Source organism: Leptidea sinapis, chromosome 46 (assembly GCF_905404315.1).
Source record: "Leptidea sinapis chromosome 46, ilLepSina1.1, whole genome shotgun sequence".
Lineage (NCBI taxonomy): Eukaryota > Metazoa > Arthropoda > Insecta > Lepidoptera > Pieridae > Leptidea > Leptidea sinapis.
This window is the reverse complement of record NC_066310.1, coordinates 414,138-437,398: the sequence shown is the minus strand read 5'-3', so window position 1 is coordinate 437,398 and position 23,261 is coordinate 414,138. Positions and strand designations below refer to the sequence as shown.

The window sequence follows — 23,261 nt, the reverse complement described above, 5'->3', positions numbered from 1 at the left end:
AAGGACTTATTGAAAACCATTTTTAGCGGCTCAGCCAATTTCGTGCCACAGGCCTTTAAGAAACTAGGAAGTATAGAATCCAGATTCTATACCTGGTCCAGACCAGGCCTTTATTTGCATCTAGGTTTTTGAGCGCTGATATGACATCTGAGTCTGTGAAACTAAGTGACGTGTGAGATTCGACGATTTAGTTCTTGGGTTTGGGTCATGCTGATAGGTTGAGTGAAAGTATTCTAAAAAATGATTGGCAATCTGCTGGCCACCTTGAACGCTTTGATCTAAGTAAGTCATTTCATCCAGTATGTCGCTGCTATTTGATCGTAGAGATTTTATGAAAAACCAAAAGTATTTAGGACCCTTCTTGATTAAATTTTTGGCTTCTGATTTCAACTTATTTATATCAGTCGTTAGGATTTTGTCACATATCTCGCGGAGTAACCTATATGTAAACTGATCCATGGGATTGCCATACATTTTAAATTTACGATGATACTTTGCCTTTTCCTTCAAACTCTGGATCAACGATCGACTGAACCAAGATGGGAAATTGCTCCGACCTTTCGTACTCATTGGAACATTATAATTAATGATGGATGTAAGTATGACATAGAAAACGTCCACTGTCTCATCGACTGTTAAACTAGGATCGAGAGTTTCCTCCCAGTTAATGTTATCTAACTCGTTTTTAATGATGTCATATTTAGCTTTGCTAAAATTAGGCCTGGGTGTTTTTTTTTAATTTTTGGGGGCCTCAATGTTGCAACCACTGTATTAACGGAAATACCTAGTACCGGGTGATGCGTCTCCAAATCCACTAGTGGAACACCCTGGGTCACTGATACTAGTTTCGGTGAGTTTGAAATAAGTAGATCTGAATCTGCCATTTAAGTTTAGTATTGCACACATTTTGTGGAGATCGTTGAAAGAAAGAGAATCGATAAGCAAGGCGTCTGTGTTATCTGTAGGAGAGCTAGGGATCAGAGAGGTAAGATTAAAAGTTAAAAATAAGATTAAAATTTAAACCTTTCTTTCATTAGCTAAATGTCCTGAGGTACACATGTTTGTTTACATTACATAAAATGCTATGTGATATTTTCTTTGGCTCTATATTCAATATCAACTCTAGCGCTGACCCGCTCTGGCTCGAGGGCCCCGGCGGCCCAAGTCGGACGGGATTGTTGAGCCTTCACAAAATTATATTTTCTGTATACAAATTCAAATTTGTTAAGTTGCCCCTAAGTCAGATTTAGATAGCTAGTATCGGCATGGTCAAGAATAGAGAGTAGAAGAGATGGAATATTCATAAATTATAACTGGATATGTTTCAAATTCAATAGAAATGTTTCGTAGCTTGGACTGATTTTGCTGATTTATCTTGAAAATAAACACGTTCTTTGTAATATAGTGATTTTAAGAAAATTCTTTTTGAATTCTTTTTTAACAATTAACATAGACCTCGGGAGCCCCGACAACACTACCCGATTAAAATTTTACTGGAAATTTATTTATTTATATTGGTAATTTGATAGAACCTATCGGATAATTTAAATATGCAGTAATCCAATCCGAAACTGAAGAAGGCGTAAAAAGTCTTCTATTTTAAAAAAGTAAATAAATATCATATCGATATAGATTCGTGTTGCAAAATGCGGCGGATCTATTTCGCTCTTCGGACGCTCGAGTGAAGATGATATAATATAATAATTATATGCTTGTCGCGATTCATCGATTCGGAGGACGCGGAGGGGAATACCGGGATCCGGGCAGGGTGGATGCGAAGGGTTTCGCGGGGGCGAATCCGGCGGACGCAACAGATCGGGGCACCTTGTCGAGCAGCGTGGCCTGCAGGCGCACGGTGTGCGCGGCGCGCGTCCAGTCGGCGATGGCGGCGTGGCGCGCTCGGGCCAGCGGCGCGGCGCGGGCCAGCAGCGCGCGCACGCGGCGCCCGCTCTCGGCCACCGTGATGCGCTCCAGCACGTGGAACTGCTCGTCGTTGTAGGTGAGCGCGCGCGTGGCGCGGTCGCGCACCAGGTGCTGCCACGAGTCGCGCAGGCGCTCCAGCAGCGAGCGCGAGCGGCGCGGCAGGCGCAGCGCGGCCGGGCAGGCGGCGTGCAGCACGGCGTCGTCCCACTCGGCCCGCAGCGCGCCGCCCGCGTGCCGCGCCGCCAGCGCCGCCGCGCCCGCCCGCAGCGCGTCCGCCTCGCGCGCCAGCGCCGCCGCCGCGCCCGGCCCGGCCCAGCGCGCCGCCGCCCCGCCGGCCCCCGCACGCCGCGCCGCCGCCGCCGCCAGGTCGAGCGCGCGCGCCGCGTCGTGCAGGCGGGCCGCGTGCGCCGCCAGCGCGTCGGCGCGCCGCGCCACGTCCCGGAGGCGCGCCGCCACGAGCGCCCCCCACCGCGTCACGCACTGCGCGCACAGCACCGAAGACGCGCACAGCTCGTCCACGCGCCGCTGGATCACGTGCGCCACGCTGCACGCCGTCTGCCGGATAATATTAATTATACAAATTAAATTTGAATAAAAATTTTATGATCGACGCGGGACTCGAACCCTCGACCGGTTGCGGTCCCGGCACAGTTGGCATGAGCGCTCGCAGTTTAACTTTCAAATAAATGTTTTTTAATGGAAAATTTCTTTTGCTGCAACGCACAAATTTTTGTGGGTAGGTTTTTCGTTGGTTAGACTGATCCGTCACGTTCTGAAGTAAAAGGCTCGATCGGGTGTACTCCGGACCGCGCGCCGTGTACCCGAAAGAAAAAGATACAGACGGCTGCTCATCGCTGTTCTGTCGTTGTATTTAGTATATTCAAATAATACGTAATAATTGCTACTATTCATTTAATAATTATAATTGGTTTGTAATATTATTATTTTAACAATTATTTGGTTTACATTTTTTATGAGGTTAGTGTGTGTAGTTAATGGTTAATGGCACTAATATTATATATTGAAACAACATTATAAACATTGTAACGTGCGTTAATATTTAGTTAACTTATAACTAATTTGATTTGGAACTCTAGTGGAATTATCTATTATATAAAACAAAATGGAATAATAATTTCTCGCGCACAATATCGCGCGGGGAACTTGTCCATCGCGCGCTCGCACAGCTTATGTTTCTGAAATACTCGACGACTTAAGAGATATCAGGTATTTATCGAGTTTAGACCTTTCGAATATTTTTTGGCAAATTCCTATAAAAATACGTACCCAGAAAAGACCGCATTATATGTTCCTGGACGCGGAACGTTTCAGTTTCGAATGCACCAGCTACCCAGCAACGTCTAGCAGATATTCTTTTTGGCCCAGAATTTGAAGTAAAAGATTTTGCTTACCTAGATGATATTATTATTATCAGCGAAAACGAGCACGTATCATGTTCTTGAAAAGTTAAGCCATGATAATCTTACAGTCAATCTCGAAAAGTGCAAGCTTTTTCGCGGAGAGCTGCGATACCTCTGCTATAAAATCGATGCCAAAGGTTTACACACAGACCAAGAAAAGGTTGAAGCTATTCTGGACTATCCAACTCCTAGCAATCGCAAAGAGGTTAAACGTTTTATAGGAACAGCATCCTAGCTAGCAGCTAGGCCATTCAATAAGTTAACTTCCACTAAATAGAATGTTCCACCTTTTCAGTAGCGATTTTACGGAGCCTAGTAAATGGAATTGCGAGTTTATGTTTGTTTTGAGTATTGACATTACGTACATCACTATTCTTTTTAAATTGGCTATGTTTATGAGCATACAAGAGGTTCTCGTATACGTACTGGCAGTGTACTATCATAACATTAATTTCACTAAACTTTTCTCTCAATGAATCCCTTGAACACATTTTATAGACTGCTCGAATTGCTTTTCTGTAGCACAAATATGTTGTCAATATCTGCGGCCCTATACCCCACAATATAATTCCGTGGGACATGAAACTTTGAAAGTAGCTGACATACACAAGTGAAGTAGTTTCACGATCTGTTAGCTGCCTATTAATCTTTTTAGAATAGTGTACAGTTTTCGTGTTGTAGAGTACCTTGGCTAGAGCGGCGTCGTTCTCGACGGAGACGGCGGCAGGGAACTCCGGGAACTTGGGCATCTCGGGCTCGGGCTCCATGCTCACCTTGTTGTCGTTCTTGTTGAACAGCAGCAGGGGACACTCCGCGCACGTGGCGGGGTAGCTCTTACCTGACAAAGGACATGTGTTGTGGCGTTATTACATTACATTTAATTTAAACTATCCGTAAACTGATCCGTTTACCGAAATAGCAGTTAGCGCTTGGGTTTCCAGTAGCATTATCGAGGCGCGTAGATAGTACTTTGTACATTCTCTTTCGCCTCTAGGCCTCATTCGCCATGTGTCTCGACAACAAACAGCACAAAGATGTAAGATTGATTGATTAATATCACCAGTGGGAGGCTCCCTTGCATAGGATGGCGGCTAGATTATGGTATCCACAATGGCGCCTTTTTCTGCAGTGAAGCAATAATGTGTGGACATTATTATGTTTCGGTCTGAAGGGCGCAGTAGCTAGTGAAATTACTGGGCAAATGAGACTTGACAACTTATGTCTCAAGGTGCAGCGAAAGCGATCGAAGTTGTAGTGCCGCTCAGAATTTTTGGGTTTTTCAATAATCCTGAACCTTCAATAATCTTTTCAATAATCCGTCGGGTAATACCTTTGGCTCTAAATTACCTGCTTTATTAATAGCGGTAAATGAGCTGCGGATGACTTCATTACAAATAAAATAATTAAATAGCTTTAATAAATTGTAGTCTTCTAAAAATCACCTATGTTTCAGACCATCAAATACGAACTATTACGCACTACGACGTTTGACGTTAACGTTTTAATTCAATACGCAGAAAAGAGATGGACAAAATGTGCCCCCAACTGTAATTATAGAATTCTGTTACAAATGGTATTTCTAAAGAATTCTGTAAATTTGGAAATTTATTAATTCACTACAACAGATGCTTAAAAAAATTCTTTAAAGTATATATTTTTCTGATTTCCAGATTGAGTACTAACGCTGCAGTTCTGACATAATATAATAATATTAACAAAGTAAAGAACAGTGAACGATGGCCGTCCCGGCTCCTTGCTGGATTTGCTGCCGTGGAGGCGCTTCAGCCGGTCATTGTCGAGTGGACAGGGCGTCAGCAAGGGGTTCTTTCCTTCCGACTGACGCAGGTGCTTTCTGGGCACGGTTGCTTCGGGAAGTATCTGCACACGGTTGCTAGGAGGAAACTGAGTCCCACCTGTAACCACTGCGACTTCAGTGAGGACTCGTCTCAGCATACGCTGGCGGTATTTATTTACCAGTGGGAGGCTCCATTGCACAGGATGCCGGTTAGATTATGGGTAGCACAAAGGCGCCTATTTCTGCAGTAAAGCAGTAATGTGTATACATTACTGTGTTTCGGTCTGAAGGGCGCTCATACAGCGCCAGGCCCTCGCTGCAGTCATTGGAGAGAATCTCTCGCTGCCGGCCGTCATATGCTCCATGGCAGAAACTAACTAAAGTCATCAACGTTATATTTAATACATTATTTTGTACAAATGGTTTGCTTTGTGTTATAACATAATATTATTAGTATATAGTATATCGTTTATATTATCAAATTAATGACATAATAATACGCGTAACCAACAATTAGGCGATCTTCCAAGCTTAAGTGTTTAATGATATTAAGTTGTGCTTGAAAACAAATTGAGTAAATTTTGTGTTGGTGTAATTTATGAAGATACTTTTTAAACTGCATCTAAAGTTCGCTCATTATATAGTATCAACAAACGACTTACATTCACATAATTCAAATTAACTCGTGTGTGTTGTATAGCTTTGTGGTATCATGTCAGACTGATATCAGAACATTTTTTTCTTCTCATAATTACTGTCACAAGTCTTGTTTATTTTTAAAATTATTTAATTTAGAAACTACATTTTATTATACATATATTGTTATCGATCTGTAAAATTTGCTTACATACGTATCATGCTTGTGTGTTTTTCTAAGTACACAAATATATTATAATTTCTCAGAAAGTAATAACATGTGCTGGATGCTTAAATAAAATTACTAACAAGGAATATCTATTATGCTATAGATTTAAAGATGCCTATGATTTGGTCTGTGCGACAGTTAACCGTCACCGTTTCACGGCAATTAATAAGGAAAGAAAAGATAAATGGATATGCCCTGGTTGCCGAAGTAAGGAAAAAAAGGTAGATAACACGAACGAATTCATCCTACATCTCAGCAAAAATTTGCGACAGCATTCAAACACCAGAGGAAGACAATGTAACATACCGTAAAAAAAACATTCAGTCAGAACAAAGTTCACTCGTATCACCTCCAAATGATATGGCCATCTTATCTGTGGTCAGGACTGAAATCCAAGCGGCGATCAATGACTCATTGCAAACTGTTGTCGAAACAAAGCAAAATTTTATAAATTGTTATACTCTATCATCGAATCAACTATACCGAAAATTAAAACTCGTAACCTTAAATATCCATTGTGGTTCACACGTGATTTAATAAAAATAATAGCTGAAAGAGATAGAATTCGCAAAAAGTATAAGATATATAAAAATCCTAGGGACAAGATAGAAGCAAAATTATGTAGTAAGCGGGTCGATTCCATGATATCATCTTGTTATTCCGATTATATAAATAATACTGAAAAAGCAATTTTTAAAAATCCTAAAAAGTTTTGGTCTTTTGTCAAACAACGAGGTAGTGTTTCAAATATGCCTGCAGAAATGTTTTAAAATGAAAATAAAGCTCATACAGGAGAAGATATTTGTAATTTATTCGCTCAGCACTTTTCATTTGTTTATTCTACGTCCTTTAATTCTATTAGTCTTGACAAAGGTGACTCTTTTCCTCAGCTATCACTTAGTAACATTGTCATAACGGAACGAGCAATCGAGAACACTATAAAATTAATTGACGTTAGTAAAGGTGCTGGACCGGACGGGATACCTCCAATATTTATTAAAAGGACAGTAAAGCAGTTAACACAAAATTATTTTTCAAAAATCTATTAATGCTGGTATATTTCCTACTGATTGGAAGATTGCGAATGTTATACCCATACACAAAAAAGGTGATAAATGTAATATCAAAAATTATAGGCCCGTATCAATCTTAAGCATATTTCCTAAGATATTCGAAAAAAATATTTGTCCAATTTTAACCAGACATCTGGAGAACGTTATGTCGAATGCACAGCATGGTTTCCGTAGACGCAGGTCAACTCTAAGTAACCTTCTTGGTTATGTAACGGATCTTTCTTCGGGCGTAGACAACAAAGCTGAGATTGATTGCATATACACAGATTTTTCCAGCGCTTTTGATAAAGTGAACCACGAAATACTTCTTTCAAAATTAAAATTCTATGGGATTCATGGTAAACTATTAAATTTGTTACAATCTTATTTAAAAGACAGAAGGCAGAGTGTCACTGCAAATGGTTACACTTCACATACCTTTTTTCCTAAATCAGGCGTTCCTCAGGGCTCACATCTTGGTCCTGTTCTTTTTAACGCTTTTATAAATGATATTTTGGATCAAATAACATCTAGTAAATGTTCTATGTTTGCAGACGACTTAAAAATTTGTAAAGAAATTAAGTCTCAGAATGACATAATACTTCTTCAAACTGACCTGGATAATATTTGCAACTGGTGTAATGTAAATAAAATGATACTAAATCCGGAAAAATGTATACATATCAAGATCACTAGAAATAGAACTGAGACTGCATCATCTTACGTCGTTAATAATGTTCCTTTGGAACAGGCGTCATTAGTTCGTGATCTTGGTATAGTTATAGACAAAAAACTAAATTTTATTAATCATATTGATAACATCATACTTAAGTCTTGGAAAAAGCTGGGTTTTATTAAGCGTACTTGCAAAGAGTTCAGAAATCCATTTGCAATTGTGTGTCTTGTGTCACCGGTTTGGAATCCCCAATATAATGTCCATATTGATAGATTAGAGCGTATTCAACGTAATTTCATTCGCTTTCTAGCTTTTAAAGACAAAACCTGCCCTTATCGTGCAGACTGTATAACAAGACAAAATGGTCCACATTTCAATATGAATTCGTTGGAGATAAGACGAAAAATAACTGATGTGTCTACTTTACATAAAATTATACATGGTAGAATCATATCCCCAGAATGTCTTATAAAAGTAAATCTTACAGTCCCTAGAAATAGACCAAGATTCCCTATTAAAAATATTTTATATTAATAAATAATAAATAAATAAATTTAAAACTGACTGCATTAAAATATTAAGATCTTAGCTATGTAAGTTAAATATTAGAAGTAAATTATTGTATTGTTATAAATTTTATAAATCTCTTTGTAGAAATGTATTTAAGTCATTTAATATCTTCATTTTTGTATAACTCTTCGTTTCTTTAATTTTAATTGTTCAAATTTGTTACTCTTTTCGCACTATTGTAAATGTTGTTTACACCTGTAAAGACATGTCATATTGTACTATCGCTTGTGTACTTGCTAAAATTTTATTTTTTTTTTGTTAACCCCTGATTAGCAACATGCGCATTGCTAGCTTAAAACTGCGAAAGGCCTCTGGTGCTGATGAGGTCACCAACATCCTGATCAAGAACCTTCCCCGTAAGGCGATTGTATTTTTAACAAAAATTTTTAATTCATTCATGACACTCAGCCATTTTCCATCCTTGGAAATCTGCAAAAGTGATAGCGATCCATAAGGCTGGTAAAGATCGGACCAACCCAGCATCATATCGACCGATCAGCCTGTTGCCCTGCCTTGGTAAATTATTTAAAAAGATTCTGTACTCTCGCCTGCTACGATCAACTGACAAATACCTGATTGATGAGCAATTTGGGTTTCGCCAAGGTCACTCCACAGTCCAGCAGCTTGCTAGAGTTGCAGAAACGGTGTCAAATAATCTCAACCTAAAACAATCCACCGGAATGTTTCTCTTAGATATTGAGAAGGCATTTGACACAGTCTGGCATAAAGGTCTTCTCCACAAACTCCTTTCTTTCGGACTACCAATTTCACTAACTAAAATGATTCAATCATACCTATCTGATCGTAGTTTTAAAGTACACATAAAAAATAATTCATCCCGACCATTTCCTGTTACTGCGGGCGTCCCACAAGGTTCTATTTTAGGCCCCTACTGCTTTACCATGCTCTTCAATGATATACCCGTCCAGAGGCTGACAAGTATAGCATGTTATGCCGATGACACTGCATGTTTTACGTCATCTGAGGATATGGATTTGATCATAAGCAGATTACAACTTGCCATAGATCAACTCTTAGATAACTTTAGAACCTGGAAGCTGAAAATAAATGAATCTAAAACTGAAGCCATCGTTTTCACTCGTAAACGTTGTCTCCCAAGACGTAAACTGAAAATTGGTGACTTACAGGTACCGTGGAGTCCCTCTGTAAAATACTTGGGTACCTTTCTGGATAACAAAATCAATTGGAACGTAAATCTTACAAATCTCAATATAAAAGGTATAAAATCACTCAATGCCTTATCTCCTGTACTTAATAGACGCAGTCAACTAAGCAGCCGTACGAAACTTAGAATTTATCAGACACTGGTTCGACCATGCATTACATATGCGTGTCCTGTATGGAGTAATACTACCCCTCGCAACATTAATAAATTCCAAGTCATTCAAAATAAAGCACTAAAATACGCCTATAACCCACCCTTCCGTACCAACCTGCAAAACCTTCACCTACAGATTGGTTTTCCAAGAATCGACACGTACATCTACAAACTGTCTGAAAAATTTTACATACACAAAAATCCCGCCATTAAAAATAAACTAGTGAAAAATTTGTGTAAAATACCAAAAACCCGATTGTCATCTATCGATAAGCATAATAGCATCGTCTATCACTATTAGTTTCTATGAGTGCAATGAATCACCTTTTAACAAAAGTCTAAGCCCACTAGTCCGGCGCCTCTACGCTAAAACCGACCGTATTAACAGTATTAAGAACGGGTTGTTCTAGCCTGCTCGCGCGCTTGCTCGAGTTTACTGAACCGGTTCGCGATTCTCGCTGTTTCTTGTCACAACGCAACATCACCTGTGCGTATGTTACTAATCCTAATAATTACAATTTTGTTTATAAATGAATTGCTGCCACTAAAGCTTTCATAATGTAAATCTACTTGACTTTGTTTGTTACTTTATATGTCCTTTATGTAACTTTATTATAATAATTTCTTTTTATAAATTTTAAACGAGTCTTTTAAAAAATATGTATTTGAAAATATTATTATATTTATTTACTAGGTTACACATACTAGCTAATAAGTCTGTAGTTAATCTTATTTGTAATAAAGATTATTTGAAATTGAAAAAAATTTAAGTCCCTAGAAATAGACCAAGATTCCCTATTAAAAATATTTTATATATATATTAATATCAATAAATTTAAAACTGACTGCATTAAAATATTAAGATCTTAGCTATGTAAGTTAAGATATAAGAAGTAAATTATTGTATTGTTATATAGTTATAAATTTTATAAATCTCTTTGTAGAAATGTATTTAAGTCATTTAATATCATCATTTTTGTATAACTCTTTATTTCTTTAATTTTAATTGTTCAACTTTGTTACTCTTTTCGCACTATTGTAAATGTTGTTTACACCTGTAAAGACATGTCATATTGTACTATCGCTTGTGTACTTGCTAAATTTTTTTTTCACCCCTGATTAGCAACATGCACCTTTTGTACTTCTGTTCTAGAAGATGTCTACTTTTAAATGACATAGATTTGATATATTATGTACTTTCTGGATCACAGGCTCATACAATGACATCAAAAAGAATTCTAAAGGAATCAATTTTGAGAAAATAAATGCCTTTTATGCCTTTATACAATTTTTGACCATCTCCTTTATAGACCCTAAAGTGACTTATGCTGTGACATAGAAGTTGACTATATAGATGACATACCCGGAGTGTTCTCATCAATTTCGGACAGAATGAGATCGTCTTTGTAGAGCAATATCTGAGATTCGGCCACCACACTTGTTTGTTCACATATGTAGGTCTGCAAATGTTCATACTTCTCTTCTGGCTTCAAAAATACCTGAAGTAATCAATAGGATTTAGTATGATTTTCAGCTTACGATTATTGTGCTCCCATCTCTCTTCAAAGGTGACTTGAACAGTGCAAAGCTCCATGTCTAATACGTTTCGATATTACGAGTTTTGACTTCTAAACTGTGCATGACATTCAGTAAAGTAACATTTTAGGAGGACAGACAACAGAGCTGGTTACCTGACGTTAAGTGAGCACCGCGCGCAGGTTGTGACGTGCGCGTTGCCAGCCCGTCTGTTGGGCCACCCATCTCGTATCGCCCTTCAAACACGGAGCGAAGTATTTATTCCACAGTATATTTGAACGTGGAAGAAAGTTCCCTGCATACCGATCTACGAATCTAAATTGTGACGGTCCTAGTTTGTGGCGAGTGCGCTGTTTGGGATACGAGGGCAGGAATCAGATGAATGCCTCTTCTGAACACCGTCCGTGATAAGCGCAGTAGAATCTGTTGTCATTCTCAGAGAACACCTATCACGAAAGATCACACTAGTGATCTATCGTGATAATCCTACCCTCAAAATCACGACGATGATAACTGACGTTAACACATATTACGTTAACACCCCTATTTTTTTTCTTCCCAGGGTGCAACAGGAGAAACACAAAGTAATCAGTAGTAGTAAATAGTTTTTTGTTTGCTTAATGTTTGTCTCTTTCAAAAGTTTATTTAAATTTATTTGTTTTTATGTGTACTTACATACTATATGTTTATAATAAATATTTTTTCTTTTTTTAATCGACAAACCTTTATGCTGGACGCTGTGTTTACATGAAAAATGTAAACGGCTTTAGTGCTGGTAATCGTTTGTACTTCAGAGAAGAACATCTCGAAGCTCCATATCCTGTGAGGGTTCACTTCTAGCAAGCCGGCTAGTAGCGGAGTCACCAGCTTCTTCAGTCCTGCACTGAGCTGACAGTGTGATGGTAGCTCCCTCGACCAATCTATTGGGCCATTTTCTGTTGTTTGTGTGCCCTGTGGTTATGATTATGTTAATGTCAATATTACCACCAATAATTCTGTATAGAATGTAAGTTCTTTCACTTTTCAAAACCCTTCTCTATCAATCATTTTGAAAATGGTACTATATCGTCGATGAAGTACCAATACCTCCTAAGTCTTGAGAACCAAATTTTACACCAGAAGAAAAAAGCTTTTTAAAAATAAGGTTTTATTTATTTTCATCAACTATTGATAGTAAAATAGTTTCAAATAGATTACTTTTTTATTAGTTACGAAGGGATGTGATTATGTTAACGTTTTATAAGTATTTAGTCACTTAGGAGATATTGGTTCTAGAACTTGAAAATCCACTTTAATGTTCCTAATATTATTTCTTGTAAGTAAAACACATAATTGACTTAATTATTTTTTTATAACAACAATAATTTACAATGTTTTATGATGACAAAAACAAAAAAAATCATCGAAATCAAACCAAACATGAATATTTTTTAAAAATCTCTTTTAGAAAACTTAAAAAATAAAACAAAGAGCTAAAAATCTTCTCGACTTCAAAATTTTTATCTTTTTTATGTACTTACTAATTTTAAAATAAATGAATTAAAGCTTAAATTTCAGGCAATGTATCGTAATCTGATGGTAGTAAGTTTTTCATGCTTTGCAAATGATTAAATTTCGTGGTCGTTATAGTAAGAGGTGTGTTTTATTCATTTGTAAGTAGGTACACCTGCAAAAATTTTAGGCCTCGTCGGTAAATCGCCCCAGTCATCATCAAAATGTAATTTTATTGTAATTTTTCCGTCATCAGTATACCTGATTTATGACCTTTCCGACCTGGCCGAATACTTGAATACCGTCTTATAATAAAGAGAACTGGCAGTCAAGTAGGGAAAAACTTTGACAGCCTCAAGATCTATCGTTAAAAGAATAATTTCACCCCTTGCTGCTCTCGCTTTGTCTTCTTCTTTCTTTCGTCTAGCCCGAGTGTTTTTATCAATATGACATACGTACTCATCTGTGCTTAAATTACCAACCGCATGACTGCTACATACGTCAGACATATCTTTTTTTAAGGTATATATCGACAAATTTTTCTCGTCAAATGCTTTTTCAAAAGAAAATCTACACACGGTAGGCTCTTCGCTTCTGTACAATACTTTTTGTATGTGTTTATAGATCAGCCATTGAAAGAAGAGATGGTTCTAAATATAACTTGGTTGTTTCCTTACGTCTGTAATGTGACGGTCGCTTGGGCATATCATCCAAAAAAACAGTTAAGCGTTAGCAACTTTCTTTTCTTCCCACGTCTGACAAATAGAGCTCTTCTTGAATTTTGAACCTCCTAAGAAGGTATCATGCCAAATGTTGACTTTTTTACCCAAGTTTGTACCGTAAGAGATCCCAAACAAAATGTATTTAAGAACATATTTCTGCATACTTGCACGTTAGTGTTTGAATTTGGATCAAATGGAAGAAAGTAGTGCAATGTAGCCCCACGCCTAAAGTGGTTCGTTGAAGTTTTTCGAGATTCATAAGAGCGTTTGACTAAACTTGCAATGTAAACTTTCTTTGGTCCCAATTGAGATTATCCCAAAAATAAGCTGACAGATTCATTGCTGACGGATGTAAGGATTTACATTTCCTATTTTGGCTCCTTTCGCAGAATTTTGATTTGCATCTATCTTTTATTTGTCTTGGGGGTCTAACTTTATTGTGTTCCATTTTGCTTAAGGCAGCTTTTGTGTAGCCCAAGTATCCTTTACCTTCCATTCTAAGTTTTTTATTCGTTAACTTCTTCCATTCCACGTAAAATTTGACGTACTACTCAGCCACTTGTGCTTAGTTCGGAGAGGCATGTATTTAAGAAACGTACCATACAAGAATTTACCATGCTATTGGCAATAACAGTTTACAGAGTAACTGGTTCAATTCGTTCTATAAGTCTTCATTCCCAACTAACACTTTTGAATGTCACAAATCAAAACTTTTGAAGAAATACCTACTATTTGAAATTTTCCTAGCAATAACCAAGAGAATTAAAATTAAAATCTTCGAATTTAACATTAAAAATGATTTGACTTACCTTTGTTTTGATAATCTCTCCGAATATATTGAAATTAGTGGCAAATAACAATAAATTGTCCAAGAGCAAAATGAAAACCGTTTCAATTACGACACCCCCGTCAAAGTGGTTTTTTCTGGAACTCAATCAAATGGCGAGGAACGCCCTGGCAGCGATCGTGCGAAGTTAATCAGTCAAATGCAGAGTGCGCCCGAATGTAGTCGGTTGTCGGAGCAGTTAGAAGATATTTCCATAAAATACATACGAGCGAATGAATTCTGTCACTTAGTAGATATTTTCACATAGATCAAGAAGCTTTTTGGTAAAGAAATGTTGGATAGGAGTAAATTCAATGTATGCGAATATGAGTTTTATGTCTATTGTAATAAAAAAGTAATTTTGAGCTAAAATGTCAGTTATGAGGTATTGGTACTTCATCGACGATATGTTTTTTTTTAAACCAGAAAAAAGGTGAAATTTCATAGATTGTGTTATAACTGGCAAAGTAATAAATGATTTGCGGGGGACATAAGTTTGTAATAAAATACAGTTCTTAAAATTGGTTGTTGCTCCGATACGTGAAACTGCACAGGTCACGTAATGTCGGGTTCAATTTAAAATACAAAGACAGATTAATTAACCGCTATGAACACCGTAAAATTGCGACGAAATACTTCACAACTTTTATTATTATCAGGCCTGTCTCACTCCCCGTGTAGGTATCGAAATCGTAAGTACGTGCGGCGGCCTCTACACAGTAGGCCAACCAATAGGGACTCACAAGCGAGCAGTGATGCACGCGCGAGCTTTGTTGTCACCTACTTCAACGATCCGACATTGGTAGGCACCATGTGAAAAATGGCACTTTCATACTTTAACCCTTAGAATAATAACGCTTAGAACATGAGTAGGCCTAAGTTTCACAAAGCGTCTTATAATAAAAAAAATCACATTTCACACCTAATTACTATTTCACAACTTTTAATTTAAGCTAATACATTCGTCAGAAGAGCAAAATATTTTGTAAACAAAAGAGACGCCATTAAGAAAATATGTTGCCAGCTATGAAAATACTATATACCCCGAGTTCCTCCGCTGGGATAGTTTTATATGTTTATTGGTATATATTGATAGGATGCTATAATGTACGACGCCACATGATGTTATAAGTATTCAAAGTTTAATTATTGTTTATTATTGTATTAAAGTCAACTAATCTTAATTCAATTAGGCTTTAACTAAGTGCTTTGAATAGTCGCTATAAATATTTCTTTTAAATTACCGTATTTACCTTATTATGTTCGGAAGAAGTTGAGCTCGTGAGAACATTAACGGCGACTCTTTTTAACCGACTTCAAAAAAGGAGGATGATAAAGAAGTTTCACTTCAAAAACATACCGACGGTACGTATTGACAGAAATTTTATAGCAAATCTTCACGATTTTCGGTTACGCGCCATTTTGTTTTTTTTTACATCCAAGATTGCCGGTGCGTAATGTTATGATTTCAACATTATGGATATCGTATCCGAGGTTCTCGAGGGTGCAGAGAACGAATTTGGGATCAATTTTGAAATCTGAAATGGCCGCCGCGCAAATTTATGATTTTAACAACATTGATATCGAATCCAATGTTCTCGAGGGTGCAGAGAACGAATTTGGTATCATTTTTGAAATCCGAGATGGCCATACAGGCCACGGGACGTGAGCCTTCTTATAAAACCATTCAAGCAAAAGGTCACCCGTCAGCCGTATGCGAGGTTCGTCGAAAAACATTCCCGCAAGCCACATATTGCAGCAACAAACAGAATGCAAATGGAAGTGAGCCGCGCGGCCCTGTAGCCCAACCGGGCGGCGTGATTTTCAAATATTATGTTTTATTCCTAACAATTACAGTAGACAATATTATTTTGTTATATTACAATATATAATATATATAATAAAAAATTCTGATAAATCCGGCATATAAATTATATTTTGTTAGTAAAATAAAAAATAATCATGAAATATTTATTATAATACTGGAACAGAATAATTTCTTCATCAGCAAATATTTTTTTTACTTTTCTATCAAGACACCTTATTAAGTCAATGTAATTATCACAATTTTACTATCGCACATGTCTTTAGTATCATATTAATTAATCAACAATAAAATAATTAAAAGAAACTTATAAATAATTAATATCACACATGTTTATTGTTAAAACAAAGTGAGTTATAGTGTGACCCTGCTGCCCTTGCCAGCGGAAATTTCGCATTCCTCACTCATGAGTCTTTTTCTACAACACTAAAACTGTATGGTAGAAGTCATAAATTTTTATTTTTACAATCAACACATTTTATAAATTGGAATGAAAATATTGATTTAATAAAAATAACAGATTTCCTGATTTTGGCTTGTTTTGAATGGACTAGTATGCTAGGCCCACCGATGCCTCGTAAAACATACAATGTTGTAACCGAATTAAAAACCTAAACAAACCTCGGACTGAACAGAAAATAGGGACAGACTGAAAAACATAAAACTTATAGTAACCCTTTTTCCTTCAAGATTTAAAAAAATCCTAACTGCTACTCCACTGATGTCACTATTCAAATTGGGTTCAGATTAAACATATGCAGCTTAAACTGAAAAAATGTTATTTTGCTGTCTATTGGCCAATAATATTCTAAACAACTGGAGTAAACACCGAAATGTATATATATATATATATTTATACATATATATGGCAGTCGAAGACGATTATGGTGGTATATGGTAAATGCTCTATACACATGGTACATAATATAAACATAATCTAGTCAGACAAGTTGGTACCTCTATATGTTTCAGAAGTGTGGATGAATTGAATTTGTATCCAAGTTATAATATTAAGATTAATAAAATAACTTGCCATATTATTTTTATCCAAATTTTTTCATTCACTGCTTAAAAACCATTAAGTTAAGTCGTTCGTTCAATGGTCTCCCATTGCTATGAAATATCTCTGGTTACCTATACACCATTTTTTTTTATATTAAGCATATGTAACAGAAAGTAGACTAATTCAATTGTATATCTGATAATACTGTGCTGTCAGTAGAGCTAATAACACTCATGCATACCCTAAGCCACAACACAACAGTTACTCTATGATTAGATAATTAAACTATTTACTAATATTAACTGACATTTATAAGTTAAATAATGATTTTTGAGTGTGTTTAAAATAAAAGAAAAAACAAATAATAGTAAGAGTAAGCCTTAACTTACCATCTAGTTATAATACTCACAGATATAACACCCGAAGCCTTTTTGGTTGTTATAAAAAACATAGTATCTTTATTTCTCCTTCCCCCATAAGGCCGGAAGGGCAGCTGCCCTGTTGCAACATGATATAAAGTCACTCCTATTGACCAGAGATCCACAGTAGCCCCAAAACTCTTGCCAACAGGTTTCCTTAGGACGGCTCTCTCATACATATCAGGGTGCAAGTACTCTTCTGTGCCATACAGGGACAGAAACTGCTCTTCCTCGCGCAGTTCCCGGGCAGCACCAAAGTCCGTCAGCTTGTATGTTGTAGTTCCATCCTCATTGATGAACTTCATGATATTACCAGGTTTTAAGTCTCTATGAACTAAGTTATTATCTCTTAAATGTTTCATACCTGCTGTTAAATGTTCTAATACCAACAAGAACTCATCTTCCTGCAGGCCATATGTGTTCTCAGGATCATCCAGGATGTTAAACAGACTGCCACCGGTGCACAACTCCATCACTATTACCTTGCCATGTCCTTCCTGCTCTTCCTCAATAGCGAGTAGTTTGACAATATTCTCATGCTTAACTTTCCTGAGGACCTCAAACTCTCTCATCTGTACGTCATGCGGACGCAAGTGGCTCACTTGATTGAATGTCTTGACAGCCACTGGTTCACCATTATTCTTATTAACACCCTGAAATACTGCACCAGTGGCACCTTTTCCTAGCACGCTCGTCGTACACCAAACATAATTTTCAGAGCCCCTTAGAAATGACATATTAATGTGTCTAAATCGAAGTAAATCCAAACTAATCAGAAAAATGTTCTTCTTTATTTATATTTCTGTTAATAGCTGATCCGAGCAGCTGATACAGTTTGATTTTTTTTTTGTATTTTATGGCCTGGTAACGAGACCTGATACAGTTTGAAAAGTGCTACCACAGAACACTTTTACTCTAGTCTCTAACTGAATTCAGTAGATTTTGAAATATATAAATCTTAGGATTCGTCTGATTTTTTAAAAGGTTTATATACCAGTAAATTAACTATTTTTAGGATTTATATCGTAATAACTTAGAATATTGAAATTTTCTAAGCTAAATATAATATAATTATTCTTATATTTTCTAATACTAAGAGCTTAACCACAGAGTACCTTTGTAGTTTGTACATACTACCTAGTGAATGTAGTGCACAGAACAATTGATGTAGTGTTTACATTCTCTTTGGCGGGGACTACTCCAATAGTGTCAAACTTGACTTAAAGGTCTAGTAACCAGGTCTTAAAATCCCAAAAAAAGAAAAAAGTGTCAAATGTCAATAATTTGATAAAACATAAAAATTAAATGTATTATATTTTTGTTTGCAAGTTGTATCACATTGTTTGAAATATTGAAGTTAGCTTAACACCGTTTTTATTTGCAAATAATTATGTTACTAATTTAGAAGAAATAGTTCACCGTAAACATCTTGTTTATACAATTTATGTAATGTTTGTGTAGCAAGTTGAAAAGAGATGTAGGTACCCTAGATCAAAATAATTCGTTTATTAACATCTTGGTTATTGTATATAATTTTAAATTTTCATTTTGTCAACGCTGTATTTCAGGTCTTCAAAGGACGTTGTGCGTAGAGAACGCTCACGCGAGCGAAACGAATCACAGTCGGGTCGTTATAAATCCAACGCTTCGCCTAAGTCAAAATCAAAGAAATCTAGACATAGATCTTATAGCATAGAAAAGCATAAGAAAAAGAAAAGGAAGTCAAGCAGTTCATCGAGTGATTCTTCTAGTGAGAGTGATAATGAAGAATTAAAATTGCTGCAGAGACTGCAAGCTGAGAAGATGAGACTAAAAGAGGAGAAGTGTAAGCAAAAAGAACAGCTCAAAGCAAATGAGACACCAGAGGAAAAAAGGTTCTTAGTATATCTGTTAAATATAAATATGCATAGTCTGTGCTGTCTGAGTTAGTTTGTAGCTGTGACACACTTGGCACTCACACTTACATTAGTAATTGTATGCCATTTAGCATAGATTGAGTAAGGCATAATGTGGTGGCAGGCAAAAAGTTGGAGAAGATTAAGACTTAATAGTTGAAAACAAAAACACAATATATTTCTATTACAAAAGAATATATTGGTTTCTTTTTGTATCTCTATTATGTGTTTGTACTATATTTGTTTATTTATTGTGAAATTAATATTTAACCATAATAGTTATAATTAATAATAGTTTGGTTCTGTCAGTAAAAAAGCTTTACATGTTCACTAATATCCCTAGAAAGATATTGCCAAATATATCAATCAGATCTGTAATAACACACAGGGCTTGGATCACACTGGTTCTCCGCTGTTGGATTGCTGACCTAAAATGTCTTTGCACATTTACATCTTATGAATAGCACTTTCATTAAAATAACATTTAGTTTATTCATTTTCTTTCTTTTTAATGGAAATGGAGGACAAACAAGTGTACTGGTCAGCTGATGTTAAGTGATCACCACTACCCACATTCTCTTGCAACACCAAAGGAATCACAGGAGTGTTGCCTGCCTTTATACTTTTTTTAAAGTTACCCATGTTGTATAACAAAAACTGTCAAAAAACTACAGTGGAAATGGGCGGGTCATATGATCAGAGGCCCAAACAAGTGGTCACAGAAACTAGCTAAGAAAGAGAGGCAGACAGATACTAAGGTGGGAAGATGACATAAAGAAGGTTGCTGGAAAGTTGGTTGCTTAAAGAGCACTGGAAGGTCCTAGAGGAGGCCTATGTCAGTGGACAAGCTAGATATATTGTTAAAAAATAGAGGAAATAAAAAAATAAACATGTTACTACATCACTAATATCTTGAAATAAATGCTATCTTTATCTTTATGTTGTATAGTTCCGGAAACACATAAGGAAGCTCATTCCACAGCTTTGTAGTATGTGAAAGAAAGCTCCTTTAAAACCACACTGTGACAACTGCCACACATGCAGATGGTGGGCATGATATCCTAAGGTGGAAATTGAGGGCAGCAATCAAGTGAAACACCTATTTGGAACACTCCCCATCATAAATGTGGAAGAAGACACACAATGAAGTGATGGCTGTAGACAACACTAAGTGATCCAGCTGTTGCTCTACGCTCTATGCTCTACTTATGACGTCCAGTTTCTTCAAAGCCAATTTGGCTTTGCTCTCCAGATGACCTTTATAAACATCTGTATTCCCTTGATTGAATTAGACTGAAAATTAAGAAGTTGTGTTTGCCAATAATTGGATATTATTGTATTTATGATGTAAATCTGTTGGTGAACCATTCAATAAATATTGTGATTGTGCAATTAATATGATAACAGATATTTTATATTACGTTTTTGTCCTGTATCACTTTTGTAAATGATTGTTATTTTTCACTATTCCCTATGTAGAGCTAGAAGATTGAGAGAGAAGCAAGAAAAGGAACGCAAAAGACGTGAGAGAATGGGATGGGACACTGAGTATCAATGTTACACAAACCAGGATAATCCCTTTGGAGACTCAGCTCTCACCAACACATTTGTATGGACTAAGAAGTTAGCGAAGGAAGGGGTGAAAAGTGTTTCACGAGATGAGTTAGAAGCACTGAACCGTCAAAAACAGATGGAAAATAAAATTGAGCTAGAGAAGGTACACTTTATAGCATTTTCCATTTTTAAAACATGTCAAGATTTAGACTCCTATAATATGGTTTTGTTGCTGTAATTTTGCTTGCCTTGATTTTTAAGTATTTTTTTTTGTAAACCAATTGGATCAAAAGAAAGATTAAATGTTACAAAGAGGAAAAATGGACACACAGAAAAATATCTTAGTGGTTACATAACTATCACATGTATAAATTCTATTTTTTCTTAATATATGTGCATCACTGAAACTCTATTAGCATACTCCATAAAACTCCACAATCATACAACATGCAATGCCCACATGTAGTTCAGTAGAATTCTGTTCTTCAGAACAATTTAGTGACAGAGACCTGCTTGCCTGTGTATGCCATCTCCAGTACTGCATAACAATGCATTATAGGTCCATCCACATATTGAACAATTACTTGCAATTTTTGTAGTAATGTTAAAATTTATCCAATTTATGTTTGACTTATTTTGAGAAAGCAAAACAAAGAAAAATAGGTGATAAGAACGTTCTACTAATTTATTTCTTTTTTTTAAATGTAACCTTTTTAGTGGCATCAAAACCATCCAGAAATTGTATAGTCAAAAATTTTAAAAGTTATTATAAAAAACTAGAGTACTGTTAAAAAACTTTTCCACCAACCCATTATTATCAATTTGTACATTAAAATGGTATTTAAAATCAAGAGTGATTCATGAATTGTGAACTAGAGATCATACAATTAATTTGCCATAAGAAGTATAATTATAGGAAAAGGTTATTTGAAGGCATTGATTGATGTTAAGAAAAGGCCTGTTATTGTTGCATTTGACAATAAAGAAAAGGCATTTATATTTTCAAAATTATTTATAAATTTTTTTTGATGTCATTTCTAATATACAAGATACGACTACCGCTTCGGAAACAAATGGCGCTCTGAGAGAGAAGAAGCGTCGCAAGAAACTCTCCCAGCATTCTTTTTTGCGCTCTTTTTAATAAAAATATACAATATTGTACTGTCATTGCTATTGCTCTAAAATAATTATAATCTAGGCCCGGGCAGTTTGGTGCAGTCAGCAGTAGTCAGGTGGTGAAATTATTTTCAATATTTAAAAGTCACTGTCGTAAATTTATTGCCATGAATGTTCATAACAGGATTTTATATCAAATAATTATAGGTAGAGTAGAACTGGTCCCAAGTGAGTCGAGTGAGTGAGGGATGGCTAGTAATTTTGACATCACACTTTTCAATGACACAGTCTTACTTGTATTTCTCAGAAATATATCCAAGCACCTCAACAATTCTAGGAGTATATGAACTTATTTAAATACTACTCATATTATGTTGTGTATAGTTTTTTAAACATGTTTGAAAAGTTTGAAGACACATCATCCACCCGGCACCCGGTTTGACAATAAAATTGCAGAAACGTTATAACTTTGAACGTTTACACGATTGTTATTGAATAATTTCCATAGCAATAAATATAAATAGGTTGAAAGTGAAATGCATCCGGGATGTGTGCCGGCAGGTCAAACAGAGGAGGCTGGAGCGCGAGGCGGAGCGCGGCGCGCGCGAGGCGGAGGCGGCGGCGGCGGCTCGCGCGCGGGAGGCGCAGCAGTTCAGCAGCTGGGCGCGCCAGGAGGACGCCTTCCACCTGCAGCAGGCGCGCCTGCGCTCGCAGATACGGATCAGGGACGGACGGGGTGAGTGACTCTACAAAACAAACACGGTATCATTAACAGGTTCTCCACAATAAAGTAATGGACGTGGATTTTTCCCAATGGTCTGCATAGAATTGAAATTGACTATATCATATCTAATAAATAATACAAAAGCCTTCGAGGACCTCCAGCTTCCTCACTGGGCGCAGCATACAGGTCGTTGTCGACGGTTATTGCTCGAATCCCAAGCCCGGGAACGCTGGAGTGCCCCAAGACTGTGTGCCGTCTCCCACGCTGTTTCTTCTACATATCAATGATATGTTGGACACCTCCGACATACGATGCAGACGACAGCACTGGTGATGCCGTATACACGGGCCATGCAGGTCTCTCTCGGGGAGTATTGCTGTCATCTGGCGCACCCCAATATCACCTCGATCCATTTGACCGCGTGTAACGCAGAGCAGCTCGGATTGTCGGGGACCCAGTGCTCTGTGAACGGCTGGATCACTTGGCGTTGCGTAGAGACTGTGCTTCAT

General features: G+C 36.9%; 2 protein-coding genes across 2 annotated transcripts in view; one reads left to right on the top strand and one right to left on the bottom strand.

Moving 5' to 3' along the window:
* Positions 1 to 18,320, bottom strand: part of LOC126977930 (serine/threonine-protein kinase TBK1) — a 35,043-nt gene extending 16,723 nt beyond the window's left edge. Inside the window, exons 1-5 of the mRNA XM_050826622.1 lie at positions 17,454 to 18,320; positions 11,901 to 12,128; positions 11,005 to 11,140; positions 4,031 to 4,182; positions 1,825 to 2,478 (exon numbers count right to left, since the gene is read on the bottom strand). Of these exons, the coding sequence (XP_050682579.1) occupies positions 1,825 to 2,478; positions 4,031 to 4,182; positions 11,005 to 11,140; positions 11,901 to 12,128; positions 17,454 to 18,200 (1,917 nt within the window). The 5' untranslated portion in view covers positions 18,201 to 18,320. The remainder of the gene's footprint in view (positions 1 to 1,824; positions 2,479 to 4,030; positions 4,183 to 11,004; positions 11,141 to 11,900; positions 12,129 to 17,453) is intronic.
* A 427-nt stretch (positions 18,321 to 18,747) lies between these two features.
* The window catches only part of LOC126977934 (cactin), a 34,944-nt gene continuing 30,430 nt past the window's right edge, over positions 18,748 to 23,261 (top strand). Inside the window, exons 1-4 of the mRNA XM_050826629.1 lie at positions 18,748 to 18,940; positions 19,032 to 19,337; positions 20,838 to 21,075; positions 22,590 to 22,764. Coding sequence (XP_050682586.1) covers positions 18,939 to 18,940; positions 19,032 to 19,337; positions 20,838 to 21,075; positions 22,590 to 22,764 — 721 coding nt within the window. The 5' untranslated portion in view covers positions 18,748 to 18,938. The remainder of the gene's footprint in view (positions 18,941 to 19,031; positions 19,338 to 20,837; positions 21,076 to 22,589; positions 22,765 to 23,261) is intronic.